At 46.7% G+C, this 16318-nt stretch overlaps 1 protein-coding gene across 4 annotated transcripts in view; it reads left to right on the plus strand.

Annotated features, from left to right (window-relative positions):
- The window catches only part of GSN (gelsolin), a 52006-nt gene that overhangs the window by 23606 nt on the left and 12082 nt on the right, over window positions 1-16318 (plus strand). For 3 of the 4 annotated variants that reach the window (XM_048823406.2, XM_048823405.2, XM_048823404.2), the window contains 6 exons: window positions 9895-10096; window positions 11023-11177; window positions 12669-12830; window positions 13258-13407; window positions 13995-14084; window positions 15315-15447. In XM_048823406.2, the coding sequence (XP_048679363.1) occupies window positions 9904-10096; window positions 11023-11177; window positions 12669-12830; window positions 13258-13407; window positions 13995-14084; window positions 15315-15447 (883 nt within the window). In that variant the 5' untranslated portion in view covers window positions 9895-9903. Of the gene's footprint in view, window positions 1-8481; window positions 8581-9894; window positions 10097-11022; window positions 11178-12668; window positions 12831-13257; window positions 13408-13994; window positions 14085-15314; window positions 15448-16318 lie in introns of those variants that run through there. The other variant, XM_048823407.2, reaches the window with a different exon arrangement.

Raw genomic sequence — 16318 nt, forward strand, 5'->3', positions numbered from 1 at the left:
TTAGGGTTTGTTCCAACATGCAACTTGGGGTAAAGTTTTCTGAACTGAAAAGCCTTATTTTAATACAGATCTACTTGTCCTGGCCACAGATGTGCTGCATGCTGGGAAGTCCCCACTTCTGGTGGAAAAGGGTTAATAGACTCAGAGCCCATACCAGATGGATTCAGGATATGTGGCAGAGAGAATGCAGTGACTGTTTCTCATTTACCATTCAGAGTGGCTCTCTGAGACTTTCCAATGCACTGACATGGGAATTGTCACAATGCCCCAGAGGGGGTGAAGAGGAGGTGGGCCCAGGACTCTGCATCCCCTGCACACAAACTGCATGGAGGGGTTTGTGTTGCACTCCAGAAAGGAATATGTGCACCCCTCAGCTCCCTGAGACAGAACAGTCCCAAAGGCTTCCCTTGGTGTGTGCATCTCTGCACTGCTCCCAACACAGGGCTGTGCAAACGTAGCCCTGCGAATCTGCTGGTGCTGTAATACGGGGGAGAGAGTGTGAGAACTGGCTGACTGCAAAGGCAGGCATGGGCCTTCAGGGTGCAATGTGAAGTTACTGCAGCATGAGTGTTGGTTGTACACCTACTGGACTAAGGCTGGCTATTCACTAGTGTAGGGGTTAAATCTCTAGTCTGCCGCCTGCCTCGCCTCCCCTCCCCCGCTTGTGCAAAGCCCAGCCTTGACAGTCTGCCCTGGGGAGGGTCCTCCTCTGTTAGAAGCAATCAATCAGGTATCTCCTGAAGCTTGGGGTAAAGAGAAGCCAGAGACCCAAATTAAGTGTGGAGAGAGCACAAGGGATGAGGGAGGGAAGAGTGCAGGCGTGACAGTGTGTAACTCACTTCTGTGATGGCTGAACATTCCCTGCCATTCAGCTTTCTTCCAGCAGTGAGTGAGGCCTCCTTTATCATCTCCATGTAGCCAGCCGTGATTTCTTGTGGTCCCACTTTGGCTAGGGGAATTCAGTCTGCATTCGTCTACATTAGGGCCAGACAGTGGCCTTGTTTGCATTGCTTATAGCACAGCTTTGTTTAACAAAACCAAACCCTCAGCTTCCTCCTCATTGTAAATGGAATTCCCTGCACTGCAGAAGATAAGGGCTTCTGGGCACAGTGTGCTGGTTTCTTTGGGATGTTAAAGGAGAAGCTGGCTGCTTAGCTAAGAGTTAATTTCTCTTTTTAAAATGCAAAGCAATCAGCTTAACAACTAGATTGCAGCCTTCCCTCTGCCTGCAGGGCAGACAGTTCATGAGTCCCAGGTTTGAAAGAGAGGGCACTCCAGTTAAAGAAGCAAGCACCATAAAGCAAAAAGAACAGCATATTGTAGTCGATCTTGTGCAGACTGGACAGCATGCCAGGTGCCGACCAACAAAGCCAGCTAAAAAGAGGTTTTAAATTTACCTACTTCCAAGTTCTTCACTGCAGTTGTGTAGATGCCAAAATTTCTGATATCAACCTATTACTTAGCTTCATAGAAGGGAAGTAATTTATAGCTCTTACTCCTTGCTAATGAGACACAGCAATAAAGCTCAGATGGAAATAAATTAAGTGGCTGGTTAGTCCAGTTACTTTTCAGGTTTACACAAAGCCTGCTAGGACCAGTACAGAGTAGTGTTTTCAAGGTCTAGAAACAGTTAAAATCCAAGGAAAGAAAAAAAGTCAAGTGATTTTTTTAAAGTTAAAAGAAGAGGAGGACTTGTGGCACCTTAGAGACTAACCAGTTTATTTGAGCATAAGCTTTCGTGAGCTACAGCTTTTAAAACTTTAAAACTTCTGTTTTAAATATTGTGGGCTGGCCTGTGCTGCCCTCAGCTGGTGAGCTTTTACTGACATGGGTTGTCATATTGACTTGCCACAGCAGAAATGGTGTGGTAATTTACTCTGTCTCCAGCTGCTTGGAGTAACCAGCCATGAATGTTATCATAGAGTTGGGTCTCCCCTTTCCTAAGGAGATACACTGCGATTCATTGTTTGGGTGCATTATAGAAAGAGGACACTCTAGCACCTGGCAGAGCAGTTATTATGTGTTGTCCATATTCACTAAAGAAATACAGTCTCTACTGGAACTGAAACTTCATTTCAATGCTCTTACCAAAAAAAGCAGTTACTTTATTTATTTAATTTTAAAAAAGCCCTTATAGTCCTAGAAGTGTAAACAACTAAGAAGCAGACATTTTAGAGGTTTTGTGATATGATGGGGATGTGTGTGTACACTAGCCAAATTTAACTGGACCCCCTAAAAATCCTCCCTTCTTCAAATGCGGTGTTTCTCTCCTCAAAAAGGTCTGTAACAATAATAGGTGCCCACTGGAATAGTAATGTAAACTGTTGCACAAAGCAATTTTAACTCTAAGGAGTCTTGGTTCCTTTCTCTCCAGTTTATTAAGAAACACAACTGAGTGTTTTCCTACCTGTTTGGGAAAACTAATTTTGATGCTTATACCGCCACTTCCAACTTTGTTTACATACAAGTACACACACCCCCCCTTTCTCTATCTGAAACACAGACACTGTTTCATACTGTTTTTACCAATTTATAAGCAGATGTGGAACAGTAATTTTCCACCTCTGTCCGCTGCCTTACCATGCATTAAGAGTAAATAAAGGCAGATAAAAGCCTTAATCTTCATGGAATGGCTGAGATGTAGAAGTACTGTCCTCCAAGTCTTACCACTTTCAGAGCTGCAGCTGTTCGGAGGAAAGACCGGTGTGCAAATTTTTGTTTGTTTCTTTTTTAATAAACATGAATATTTGACTCTTTGAATAGCCAGTCCTCTTATTCCAGGGTAATTATTAAACTGGAATCTTACTTCCGTGAATTTTAATTTGGAAACCGTTAGAATATTTTTATTATTTTGCACATATTGTGCTCTGCAGTGCTCTGGCAATATCACCAATCAGTGGATGTCTTGGTAGAATTTGTGCATTCCTTAAGCTTTGGTGAGCCTGCTGAAATGTTTGTGGTCGAGTGTAAATCAGAAGCTTGAGTCAAGGGGAAAACTATCTTGTTTCATGCATTGGCTGCAGCATTTTCCCCTTTCTCACTAAACACCAGATGATTCTCCAGGGCCTGTTATCACCTTTTAAAAGGAGGTTTTGGATAGCAGCAGTAGGAGTTATAGGTGGTGTTTGCTGCGAGGCAGTAAGGGAGTGTTTGAATTAGAGATGCCGGGGTAGGTCAAGACTAGAGTCATCGGAAAGTCGATTCCCTGTAATTGATGTTGCAATGGGATACAGCAAGGAAAGTGAGCAGATGCGAGTCTGGACTACAAGTGCCCAGAGATCATGTCATGAATCTGGGCAGTGATAGCTCTTCTCTGTCCATTTTGTTTTTATTTACATAACTGAATCACTTAGGAGCTCTGGTGAGACCGTGCCTGGAATGTCAGAGTCAGCTCCAGACACGTTACCAGAAACATAGAGACAAGTTAGAAAGAATTCAGAGAAGAGCAACAAAAATGAGTAAGGTGAAGAAAGATCAGGTTTATGGGGGATCAGTATGAGCATATCCTCAATGGAGGATAGATCCACCAATTGCTATTAGCAAGGATAGTCAGGCATGCAACCCCATGCTCTGGGTGTCTCTGAACCTCTGACTGTCAGAAGCTGGGAGTGGACAAAAGGGGATGGATCACTTGATAAATTGCCCTGTTCTGTTCATTCCCTCTGAAACATCTGGCACCGGCCACTGTCAGAGGCAGGATACTGGGCTAGATGGACCATTGGTCTGACCCAGTGTGGCCATTCTTATGTAGCTTGGCTGCAGGACAGCTGAGTGTAAAGCATGCCAGTCTGCAAATATATGACGGGCTTAAATGCCCAGAGGGAGAATTATTTAGGGAGGTAAAAAGCAGGTATCATTAGGAGTAGTGGGGTGGGCCAAAGAAAAGGTACTCTTCGGTTGGATGCTAGGAAAAAAAACTTTACTCTGTGGAACTGTCTCTGGAGAGAAGTGATGGGAGCTGTGTCCCATAAGAGTTTTGAAAGGAGACTGGACAGCATGCCAGAGAAGATATACAGTAGGGGGACATTGGGCCCATCCCCCTCAGCCAATGCGCTAACAAGTGTTCGTTACATCAATATCGAGGATAGGTCACATTTTTTACCAGAAGGGATAGTGACATTGTAATCGGAGTCCCGCATTTCCGGTCTAGTCACTAGTGCACAGACACCCACCTCATAGAATGCCCCACTGCAACTGGACCCCTGGTTCCTAGCCACTAGGAGTGGCCAAGAAGTAAGTGGGCCCAGGAGACGGAATACCCCTTTCCTGGAGGGAGTCTAATCAGAAGAGAATTGGGGCATGCTGGCAAGGACAGCATTGGGACAGAAAGGAGCCTAAACTGCATCACTCTAGTGCTCACTGGAAGCCCTCAGGACCCAGGGCAGCCAGTCTACCTTTCCGCAGCAATCACGTACTGTAGAACAGTGCTACTCAAAGTGGTGGTCCATGGACCGGTGCTGGTCTGTGAGCCATCGGCTGCCAGTCTGCGCACACACTCGAAAAAAAAATTGCCAGTCCCCCACCTCAGATAGCTTGAGAAGCGCTGGTGTAGAAGAGTGTTCTCACCACTAGCATTCCCCGACTCACAGCTGGGTGTAGCGTAGCGGTTCTTTCCTCTCTAGGGCCTCTTCTTGCAACTCAGCCAGGTCACATTTTAGTTCCACCCCTCCTAGGGTAACAACAAGTCCAGCACAAAAATCCAGTGTCCTCAGATCTGGGCATCAGACCCACGGTCCGTACATGCTTCTCTCAGGGCTTTAAAGCATCCTTATCCCTCTGTGTCAGGGGCTTCACACCACCTTCCCAGTGGCAGAAGGAGGAACCCAGGCACACCTTGCACAGTGAGTTGCAATCCAGGGACCCTGGAAGCAGCCACAGTCTGCTCTATCAGACACCTTGCCTCGGCCTCCCTGGACTCCTACCATGAGCCTTTCTTCAGGCCTTTTCCCCAGCCCCTTGCTGGGCTCTTTGTACTGAGCAGTGCCTCCCAGGGCTTTTCCCCAGAGGTCTGCTTTCTGCCCTTTATCAGGGTCAGCCATAGGAGCTTGCTCCAGTCCTATGCCTTCAGGTATCTTTCCCCACACACGCTTCCTCCTTGCCCTGCAGGAGTGTTTCCCACAGCTCTTGCCTGACTCTAATTCCCACAGAGCACCTGCACAATTCTTCCCCCTACAATCCCTTCTGTGCCAGACTTTCTGTCCTTGTAGCTCCACCCAGCTCCTCTCCAGCTGGGCTTCATCTTTCATTAGACCCGGGGCACCCTCCAGGTTCAGCCAGATGAGTTAATTGGCCTTTGGGGCCCACATTAACCCTTTCACTACTTGTGCAGGGTGGACACCTCACCACAGGTCACTGAAAACTTCTTTTGAAAAAGCAGACTCCAAACTGGAAGACTGATGTATCCAGCCACTGAGCCATCAGACAGCTAAAGCTCACTCTATGTCTGGGGCACCATGCGCTGTAATTAGTGAGCGTATCCCCATACTTATCTCAGTAGGAAGGTACACATTTATAAGATGTTCTTGAATAGACCTGTCATGCTTACTGAGATGTTAATCAAACAGCTGGCTTCCATAATAAGCAGTTGTCTTCTGCTGTTTGTTCAAAACACAGGGCGCTTCTTTCCTTAAAAGCTTTTGTTTTCATCCCTGAGCAGCCAAGCCTCGTTCAGATAATTCCCCAGCACTGAAACTGTGTATTCAGTGCCTTGTGTTTACGGAGCTTGGCTCTCCTCGAATGCCTTTCCTGTGTGTAAGATGTTGTGTTTACTTTGCATCAGTCGTGAAGGTGATTTGGATGGTTATACTAGTATTTGCTTCACACCACTTCTTTGCCATGCTTTCCACCAGTGACATCATCTTCTCTATAATCTATGTATTGACTTCTGCCATATAGAATCATAGAAGATCAGGGCTGGAAGGGACCTCAGGAGGTCATCTAGTCCAACCCCCTGCTCAAAGCAGGACCAATCCCCAATTTTTGCCCCAGATCCCAAACGGCCCCCTCAAGGATTGAGCTCACAACCCTGGATTTAGCAGGCCAATGCTCAAACCACTCATGCAACAAGCTTTGAACCCGTCATACCAAAGCTCAGTTTTCAGCGATTCCAGTTAAAGGCATAACTACATTTGCTGATAGCAGTAGGCACATGAATATTACGTGTACTCCTTATGTCCGAAAAGCACCATAATTTATTATTTTCTCACTATGTTGGTCACATTATTTTGTTTCATTCTCCTTTCCTTACCCCTTTCCTTTGTCTACCTTCATGCTTTGCACTTGTCTAATTGATATTGTAAGCTCTGCAGGACAGGGGCTAGGGATAACATTTTCAAACCCACCTAAGCGACTTAAGAGCCTCAGTCTATGGGGTGTAGGAGCCTATGTCACTTTTGAAAATGGGACATAGGCTCCTGAATTACTTAGGCGCTTTGCCCTGGGTCTTTTTCCCTCAGTCTCAGTGGAGTTGCATGCAAAGTTTTGGCACTGTATAAATGTTTATGAATAAATACTTGAAACTATCTTTCCATCTGCAAGAGACTTGTCTCTCCTTCCAACATTGTTACTAATTTGTTTTTGAGTGTAGTCCTCTGGATTTGGGTGGACCACAGATGGAACAGCTGTAAGAGCCATTCATTGATGGCTTCCCAGCACTGCTCAACTTGCCTTGGCCAACACTTATGATTCCAGCAAATGTTTTCTGCTTTTCAGACCCTTAATGCTCTGTGTGAGCTCCCTCCCCAGGGACGGGAAAAAAAACCCATCCAAGCCCAGCCAGATGAATAAATTGTTTTTATTCTCTGTTAAAAATTGAGAACTTCCAAGGAAATTTTGTTTTGATACTTATTGTCAAAGGTCTATTAACTGAGCAAGAGCTTGCCAAGATCTGAAATACTTAATAGCCAAATGTCCAGACACAGAGCACCAGCTTGGAAACTATGGAATGAAAAACACAATGTTCTAGCAAAACAGAGAGAGAGAGAGATCGAAAACGATTCTCATGAGGAGAGGAGAATGCTTTCCTGTGTGTGTGTGTCCCTCATCTTGCTCCCATTGAGGTCAATGGAAGTTTGGCCACTGACTTCAGTGGGGGTGGGAGGAGCAGCAGACCCTTGTTTAAGTATCTTCCCAGAAAGTTAGGTAATGAATTTGAAGATTCCACTCAGCTCCGCTCTAGATGCAAGGAGCCTGCAGTATAAACACGTATAGAGATTCATTTCCTCCCTACCAATGTTCTTCGTCTGATCTCCATACCATCATAGACTGTACAGCATGGTTACAACAAACCTCTGCGTGGGTTTCCAGTAGTGCTTGATCCCAGATCCTTCAGCATCACCTGCAGTGCTTAGAACTCTAGGAGTAACTCCATCATGTGGTAGCGGTAGTAGGCTATTATATTCTAATGGACCACCTGAGGGGCATATGACACACACAGTTCTAATGTGGCCCAGTGGTGCAATCAGTGAGAAATATTATTATAGGGCACTTATTGTTTTGTATGCTGCTTGAATGAAGCAGGCTCATTGCTGGCTCTGTTCACCGGATGGCAGGAGAAAGTAGGCCTGGTTCTTGAGTCTTTTGACGCCAACTCTACACTGTTATAGTTGAACTCAATAAGCCCAAAGACTGCTAGATGCATGTCACAGTTATCTTGCTAAATCCCTAACAGCATACAGTGTGAAATTATTGAGCTAGCTCTTGCTCTCCCATCTTGTCTGGCAAGAGAAGTCCTTTTGCCAGCAGACGAGTGGTCCTTCGTTGTTGTACCTAGAACCCCACTGCTCCACACCAATTTCACTGTAGCTTGTGTAGAGGCTTAAATCCATGTGCAAGAGACCCAAAGCATTTGCCAAATGTTGCTTCTTGCTTATCTATATGTACAGGGAAATATGAACAAATCATCCTCACCCTCCGATCACTCAGCCAGCTCCCTTTAGCACTCTCTGTCCTTTCCCACAGTTCAGTGACATTGGTGTGAGAATCTTTCCCTCCACAGGCCTTGCCATCTGGAACAACCTTTTTGTTCCTCAGCACCCCATCAACTCTCCGTCTATTTCCAGTTCTCAGCTGATCCATTTTTGTCTCCATTGCTGAAGCCTCTCTCTCTATTATTGGCCTGTTGACCAAATATTTAGTTTATTTGTCCATTATTGCACCGCCCGCTGTAATGAATACCATATTGTCCTGTATTACTGTCTTTTGGGATTGAGCCTCCATAAATGACTGTACAGAATAAATCTGTGTGGCCTCCAAGTGGACCGTGTGCAAAGGCACGTTACGCCCTTATATTTCAGGGGGATCTGGGTGTGTTTCCTTGTGATAAAGCACCGACTTGTGCAGTCTTTATTGACAGGGAAACGAAGAAGGATCTGGGACTCCTCAGTCCCTCTTCTGTTGGAGGTGAAAGCGTGAAGAACCCCTTTGCTGCTAAAAACGCTTCTTAAATTCCAGTGCAAACAGGGCTAGCGTTGCATTCTTCTCACAGTCTTTTGTACAATGGCTCTGAGGTTAAGCTACGGAAGCTCTGTGTCTGTGGCAGGGTTCGGCTATCTTGTTACAGCAGCTGTTCTTTCAGCTGTGGTAAGTGATCAGTCATATAATTAAACAATGTAAAACTTTTCCTCTGCTAAGAAAATACTTGCAAGGGTTAGGCTTCCCTAACTGCACTGTGCAGGCAGTGGAGTAGAAACTGTAAGAGGGCACTGGTTTAAGTATCCATTTGATGTCAGGGTTCAGTTTAGATATGGATTCAGCAGCTAACTTGCTGTCTTGCTTTCCAGTCTGCAGCATTTTGTATTTCTGCCTTGTGAGCTGAGCCTAAATTTTATTTTTGTCCATTAACTGCTGAGAACTTTCCTCTTTGTCAAAGTACTGGATGCTTATGATGGAATATTATTTCTTTCCTCTTTGCCTTTATTAGTTTCTAGTACTCAGAGGCATGCTAGGCCTGCCCTGGTAGAGGGACACAGGCCCTTCCTTTAATCTAAAATACATCAGGATTGATTTATTTCTTTTTAATATTGCTATCCTGAATTCCTTCTAGTTGTAGCCTTAGAACTTTATGGTCTCAAAAGAAGCGATAATACATTGTCTGTGCTTAATAAATAATAATAATATAGAGGCAGCAATGGCCAGTTAGAATTGCAAAGTTTGCCAGGTACAGGGTAGCTTGAAGGGATTCAACAGCTGTCAGGAGTAGAGATTTATTAGTATAATTCCTAGAAGCCACATAAAAGCATTGGAGTAAATAGTGCATCATAATATCACAGAAGTGTAAACATTAGGGCTGTAAAAGTCCTGTTAGGTCACCTATCCATCTCCCTGCCAATGTCACATTGTTCTCTGCCATGGTTTTCCCTGCCTAGCAATGATAGGACTCCCAGCATTTGCCAGTGAGAGACTGATAGATCACACATGTTATAGGGAAATATAACAGTGATTTTGCAAACCATGTAAAATATATAGATGAAAGGGGAAAATATATATATATATATTCCCTGGAGCCTTCCAACTTATGGAATGTTTATATACAGGAACGGATAGAAAGGGAACTTCCATGTCTTTTGTCTCCACCCTTCCATGCAAAGAAGTGGCGAATCAGCAGAGGAAGAGTAACGGCAAAGCTGAACGGACGGGGAGACAGTAATCAGAGAACAGGGACTAGAGGAAAAAAGAGGCTAGGAAGGAAGTCAGGAAATGGAGGTGGGTGGACCTGGAAAGTAATAAAGGTCAACAAAGATTTTCCTTAGACGATTTCAGTGCGAGAACCAATGGAAACTTTCCAATTGTTTGGAACTGCAGTAATTAGGAGTCCAGAAAAGCAGTCTTAGTTTAACAAGAGCTTCATTGTACTGCACATGCCTAAGAAATCTCTATTTCATTTCCCTCTCCCAGCCTGTCAGCATGGTGGAACACGCTGAGTTTCTGAAGGCTGGAAAGGAGCCGGGCCTACAGATCTGGCGGATTGAGAAATTTGATTTGGTACCTGTGCCAAAAAACCTGTATGGAGACTTCTTCACCGGAGATGCTTATCTGCTTCTGAACACCGTCAAACAACGAAGTGGGAACCTGCAGTATGACCTGCATTTCTGGTTAGGTAAGGTCCGAGGGGCTTGTCTCTGTCTTAATGGAAATTGGCAGTTCTTCCAACTCCTGGAGCTAAACCTGGGAAGGTGAAAGTTCTTGCACGGTGTTCCTCTCACTGGTCCAGGACTCTTGGGTAAACCTGTCCTGCCACAAGGGAAAAGAAGGCAAAAGTGGCACTATTAAGGTCATGTAATTTTATATTCCCATAGCACCTCTCATTCCAAAATGTTTCACGCTTTCTCTGAATGCTGCACTACTGACATGCAGCCACCTCTGGAGTGGAGGGCAGCAACTAGTCATTGCCCTGCACAACCACAAGAAGGGAAAATGTTGTTCAGACTCTACAACAAACCCTTACACTTCTGTAAAGTGCCATGGGATCTTTAATGCTCACATAGAGCAGACGGGACCTCAGTTGAGCTCTCATACAAAACACGCATCCCCACAGCAGCTCTGCGGTGCTGTAAAGTGGTGTAGCCTGCTAACGAGAAATGGGGCTCTAGTTTAGTGCGTTGTCATATCTATGTTGTAGCAATGCCAGATAACCTGAGAGAGGGATTCTCAAGGGTTGCTGACAGTCTGCAGAGCCAGGCTGTTGATCCACTAGTGCCCCCTAAGGGTCTGCTAGATTGCCTGACTTTTGGGCAGACTGAATGCATCTTCTTGCCAAGTCAGCTGGCCAGGCTGTCAGTGGTAGTAGCGACTAGCTCTTATCCAGAGCTTTTCATCTGTAGATCTCAAAGCGCTTTACAAAGGAGGTCAGTGTCACTATAGCTGTTTTACAGACTCAGTCCCTACCTGGCTGTAATCAAATATCTGGCAGTAGAGGTTTTTCAGGAAACTAGCCCTCGAGGGAATTGTTTGCATAGGGTGAAACAGCGAATGAGAAGGCAGAGGCCCTGCATTCACTCTGTGGTGTCTTCCTTTGATTTCTAGGGGATTTCTGTAGTCAGGATGAAAGTGGTGCAGCTGCCATATTCACTGTCCAGATGGACGATTATCTTCACGGAAAGGCTATCCAGCATCGGGAGGTGCAAGGGCACGAGTCTTCAACTTTCCTGGGATACTTCAAATCCGGCCTGAAGTACAAAGTATGTATTTGCTGGACATCCAGCCTAGCAGGTCTGAATCTGAGTAGAAAGGTTTCCCAGCCTGTCCATGTCACCGAGGAGAAGTAAGAGTTGCCCTCTTGTCGATCACAGGGAATAAATTCCTCACCAGATGTTTTCAATGACAGGGTACAGAACAGCAACTCCTAGTAAGAGAGCCTGGGCTGGATTCGATGAGACAGAAATGAAAGCCCCATGCAATTGTAGGGACTGGAGATTTGTTTTTCTTGGAAGAAGGGAGCTGCCCCAAGGCGTCTGCAACTGATTTGGGAAATAGAAATCTAAGTTAATGGCAGATGTCTTGCCCTGTGCGTTGATTGTACCCCTCCCCAATTACCCAACTAGCTATGGCCTTTCCAGTATCACTATTTCCATGCCCACCACATTTCCTCTCCTACCTCTCTTGGCATCTATCATCGGTAGTATTACGGGAAGGTGGGGGAAAGCATTGTGGAATCATTCTTCCATAGTGGTGCAAAATGGTGGGATAGGAGGGGGTGGAATTAGATTATCCAGAAATAGTCATCCACATTAGCTATCCACTGGCACAAGCAAAGCAACATTACGCCAGACTCTTCCGCAGTTGGCTATTTTTTTCCTTGTCCAGAATTTTCCTACAATTTTTTTATTTGCTTATTCGTAACCCTAGTAGTTTCCATTCCTTTCTCATTTTAATTTGGTTTCACTTTTTGGGGAATGGCTGAAACCTACTGCATAAATTGTCCAAGAATAGAACAGAAGCTTCTGCCAGATATAGACCTTTAATCTGTGGATGTATCATTTTTGAAAGTGTTTTAAACCTCACCTTGGACAAATGCAGGGAAAAGGACAGGTAGCAAAAAGGTGAGTTTTCTCTTACCGCGTGTTGTATGGAGAGTGAAAGAATGTGTGATAGGCAGTTGTCCAGAGACAGACTGCTCAAAGGGAGGCATCATGTTTTAGTGGTTAGAGCAATGAGCTGGGTGGTCGGGAATTGTGAGTACTATTCCCAGCTCGGCCCTGATATGGTCTTTGTAACTTCCTCTTTTGAATTCACTTTGTTTTCTGTTCACTCTTTCTCTTAGCAGCAGTGAGAGTGAATGGTAGAGTATGAGCAACCGGGAGTAGGTGAAGGCGCATGTTCCACATAGTGCAATAAAAAGGCCAACATAAACTAGGCTTCCTCCACTTCCCACTCACCCCCTTTATATTCATATTCAGAGGCTTGCTTTACACAGCTTGGGTGTGTCCCAGGATCCTTTGCATCTTTTTCCCTGCGTATGTTGGAGAAGTGGCTCCGGGGATTGGCGTGATGATTGATGTAATGATATGTGCAGACAGAGACTGGGGACTAGCTTGCCCCCTGAGGCAGCTGTGGGTGACCCCTTGCCCTTGGGAGATGAGAACCTCTGACACAGACACAACAACTTCAGTCTCTCAGTTCCTTCAGGGCAAGCATGTGAGTAGGAGTTACCATCTTCTTTGTTCTTCAAGGCTGGTGGAGTGGCTTCTGGCTTCAAGCATGTGGTTCCCAATGAGGTGGCTGTCCAAAGAGTCCTTCAGATCAAAGGCAGACAAACGGTTCGAGCTACTGAGGTTCCTGTGAGCTGGGACAGTTTCAACAACGGAGATTGTTTCATCCTTGATCTGGGCAGTGTAAGTCTGCTAGTGAAACACACGTTTGGCAAATCTTTGGGGAATGGGGGATGTCTTGGCGGGCCGTTTTTCTTCCTAGTCTGTGTTAAGCTGTGCGAGGCTCCCCTAGGTCACCAGTGATTTCACCAACTGCACAGCCGATCTATTAACTCTCTATTGCCACGTTGGAAAGTGAGCTGTACTTTCCTGGTCTGTTGAGCTGTGGGACTCCAGCCCCCTAGATCCACGCTTCCCAACCCCTCACCAAATGCTGCTGCAGGCTGCCCCTTCCTGCCTGCATGAAAAGGCCCTAATGCACCGCTGCTGCTTAGCTCAGCCCTGTTAACCCAGCCATTGGGGTGTTCTTTGCATTATGCTGCCTAAAGAAGCCTCATGTTCCTGGGATGGGGCTCTCTGAAATGCCGTACTCTTTGTCTGTGCCCTGCAGGACATCCACCAGTGGTGCGGTTCCAAGAGCAATCGGTTTGAGCAGATGAAGGCCACCCAGGTGGCCAAGGGGATCCGGGATAACGAGCGGAGCGGCCGTGCCAAAGTCTACGTCGTGGAGGAAGGGTCAGAGCGGGATCAAATGCTGCAGGTCACTTTCTTTGTATTTCACCGAACGTCACAGCGAAGTCCTCTCTGTGCAATCAGCTGCGGGGGCGATGAGCGGGGCATCCAGACGAAAGGACGGCCTGTACGCACGTGTGCGGTGCAGAATGTGTATGTCGATGTACAATATCGGCAGGAGAAGGGCTGTCAAATGGCTACAGCGCAGGCTTGTGAGTCACAATATCTTGGTCTAACTCTGGCCTTGCCATTGACTTGCTGTGTGGCCTTGGACAAGTCGTATAGCCTGTCTGGGTCTCAGTTTCCCCATCTGTTTCCTGCACCACAGTGTAAGAATTAATGAACGTGTGTGAAGTGCTTTGAGGTCCTCAGAGGGAAGGGGCTATCCAAGTGCACAGTACTAGTGTTATTTCTGCTGACCATTCTATTGTGCAAGGGACAGAAAACTGGGATTTGAGCCCAGTTTGGAGATCAGAATATATCAGTTTTGATGTTGTTGACCTACAGTTTTCTCTTGTGTGGTTTTGTGTGTGTGTGTGTGTTCAGAGCATCTGGGGAGCAGAAATTCTCTTGGATCAACACACATAGCTAGCAGATTGTTTTCTTCTCTCTCAGGTTCTGGGACCTAAGCCCAATCTGCCAGAAGCAGCCTCTGATGACCTCAAAGCTGATGCATCCAATAGAAAGCTGGCTAAGCTGTATAAGGTAACAAGAAGCAGATGGCTCCTGACAAAGGAGCCCTGTAAAGGGTGGAATCATAGAATCATTGAAATGTAGGGCTGGAAGGGACCTTGAGAGGTCATCTAGTCCAGCCCCCTGTGCTAAGGCAGGATCAAGTAAACCTAGACCATCACTGAAAGGTGTTTGTCTAACATGTTCTAACTAGACAGAGCTGGAGCAGAGCAGAGGTACTCTGATTCTCACTAGTGTCGCTAGCTATTTATGAAATGTTAGCAAAGAACGTTTACAGCAAGACCATCTAAGTGGCCACCATCACTTTATTGCCTTGACCAGGCCTTACTGACTTCCATGTGACAGCTGGAATTTTCAGGAACTGAGGTGAAATGTCGCACATGCCAGCCCACTGGGAGAGTACGCAGTTGCTGTCAATGAGAGAAGGAAGTGATGTGAAATGAATCAGTGTAGCAGCTGTATTTAGTGGGGGGAAGAGGGAGCGCTCCTGTGTCCTGTCAGGGAGATGTCAGGTATGAACTAGAATCAATGAGCTTGGGACCCAACTCTGTTAACTCCTCTGTCGCCATTGGGCAGGCTGGCTCAACAGCTCTAGAGGTTCAGTGCTCTGGCTAGCCACAGTGTGGGCAACAGCAGGGCAGACTGCCCACAGGGACCTGCCAGTGTCCCTCAGCCCTGCCCTGAAGAGACCACTTCAAGGGGCGAGAAGGGAGTTTGGGTCCATGGCCATTCAATCTGCTGGGGGGTGATTTAGTAAACAAGTATGGGAAGTGGTTTTGTGAGGTCAACACTTGTCCATTAGTAACTCAAGTCTGAGTCCACCAAACTCATTTGATGTGGACCAGCAAACCCACCAGGGCTTTTCCTCAGGATAGTCATCAGGATGCCGAAATGGCCCTGTCCAGTCCTTGGGGCACAGGACAGTTCTGCTGAAAAGGCCCCTTTGGCTGCATTTGCACTGAGGACATTGGAGAGATGGGCCACCAGTTCTGTAGTCTCATAGGAAGCTGCAGTAGTGGGAGAAATCCCTGAAATCTGTGGGGCAGACCACCTTCGTATCACATCACTGCTCTGCCAAGAACATCACGTTTGAAGGACAGGAAGCGTGAAGGAAACCAATGCACCCAAGTCATGACGTCCGCCTCCAACTGCTTCATGTAGCTGTGGAACATTGAGGGGAGAAGGTCTCCAGGTTCTTCCACACAGTGTCTCTGAACTGATCCTCGTGTTGCATTCTCCCAGGTCTCCAATGGTGCAGGGAACATGGCAGTCTCTCTGGTTGCAGACGAGAATCCGTTCTCCCAGGCTGCACTGGACTCCAACGACTGCTTCATTCTGGACCATGGCTCTGATGGGAAAATCTTCATTTGGAAAGGTACCCTGGGAAGGGAGGAGAAATAGATAAAGGCAGGCGTGCGCTGGATCTATTTTCGATTCTTGCTTCCTGCAAGTAGGGGGTGGGGAGGGAGTGCATGGTGCCAGTCAATTGCAGCTCCTCCAGGGAATTAAGGAACAGCACACGGGCTCAGAAGGGCATCTCGTCTGTAGCTCCTCAGGTGGAGGGATGGCTGCTGCAATGTGGTGCCCAAAGGGGGGGTCTCAAGAGGGAGACTTTTAGCAGAAAATGTTAAGTTCTGAGTGGAAGGGTAGATCATTTAGATTCACGGATACCCATGCAGGGATCTTTGTATACGGCGCCCCGGCAGGCATGCGGGTCTGCCTGTGGCAGGGGGGACACTCATGTGGAAATGGTTCCCCCATGAGCTATGCAAGTCTCCTCTCTCCCTCTGTGCAATCCTGATGCCTGAGCACCAGGGGAGAGAGGAGACTTGCTGACTGTCCCTCGCTGTGGGGCTCGTGCCCGTCAGAGCATTTCAAGTGTTTGACCACAGGCCACTGGGCTGTGAATCATGGATGACTGGGATGGTGCAAGGGGGAGGAAGTTTAGACTGTGTCACTGGGCCAAATGCTATAGGACTTGGCACGTACAATTATAGAGTCATAGAGTTCAAGGCCAGAAGGGACCACGAGCTCTCTAGTCTGACCTGTACATCACAGGCCACCAACACCATCCAACCACCCCCCCACACAGACCAGCCAAAGGTATTACAGCCGTCAGGAGACTAAACTAGCCTGTGCCACAGGCAGAGGACAGGAGGGACCGAGGAGCTCCAGGGCTGGAGGCCCCCAGAAATGGCAGAGAATTGATTTAATGAGCTATCCCAGGTGATCCTAATCATTCACTA

This window comes from Caretta caretta, chromosome 16 (genome assembly GCF_965140235.1).
Source record: "Caretta caretta isolate rCarCar2 chromosome 16, rCarCar1.hap1, whole genome shotgun sequence".
Classification (NCBI taxonomy): domain Eukaryota; kingdom Metazoa; phylum Chordata; order Testudines; family Cheloniidae; genus Caretta; species Caretta caretta.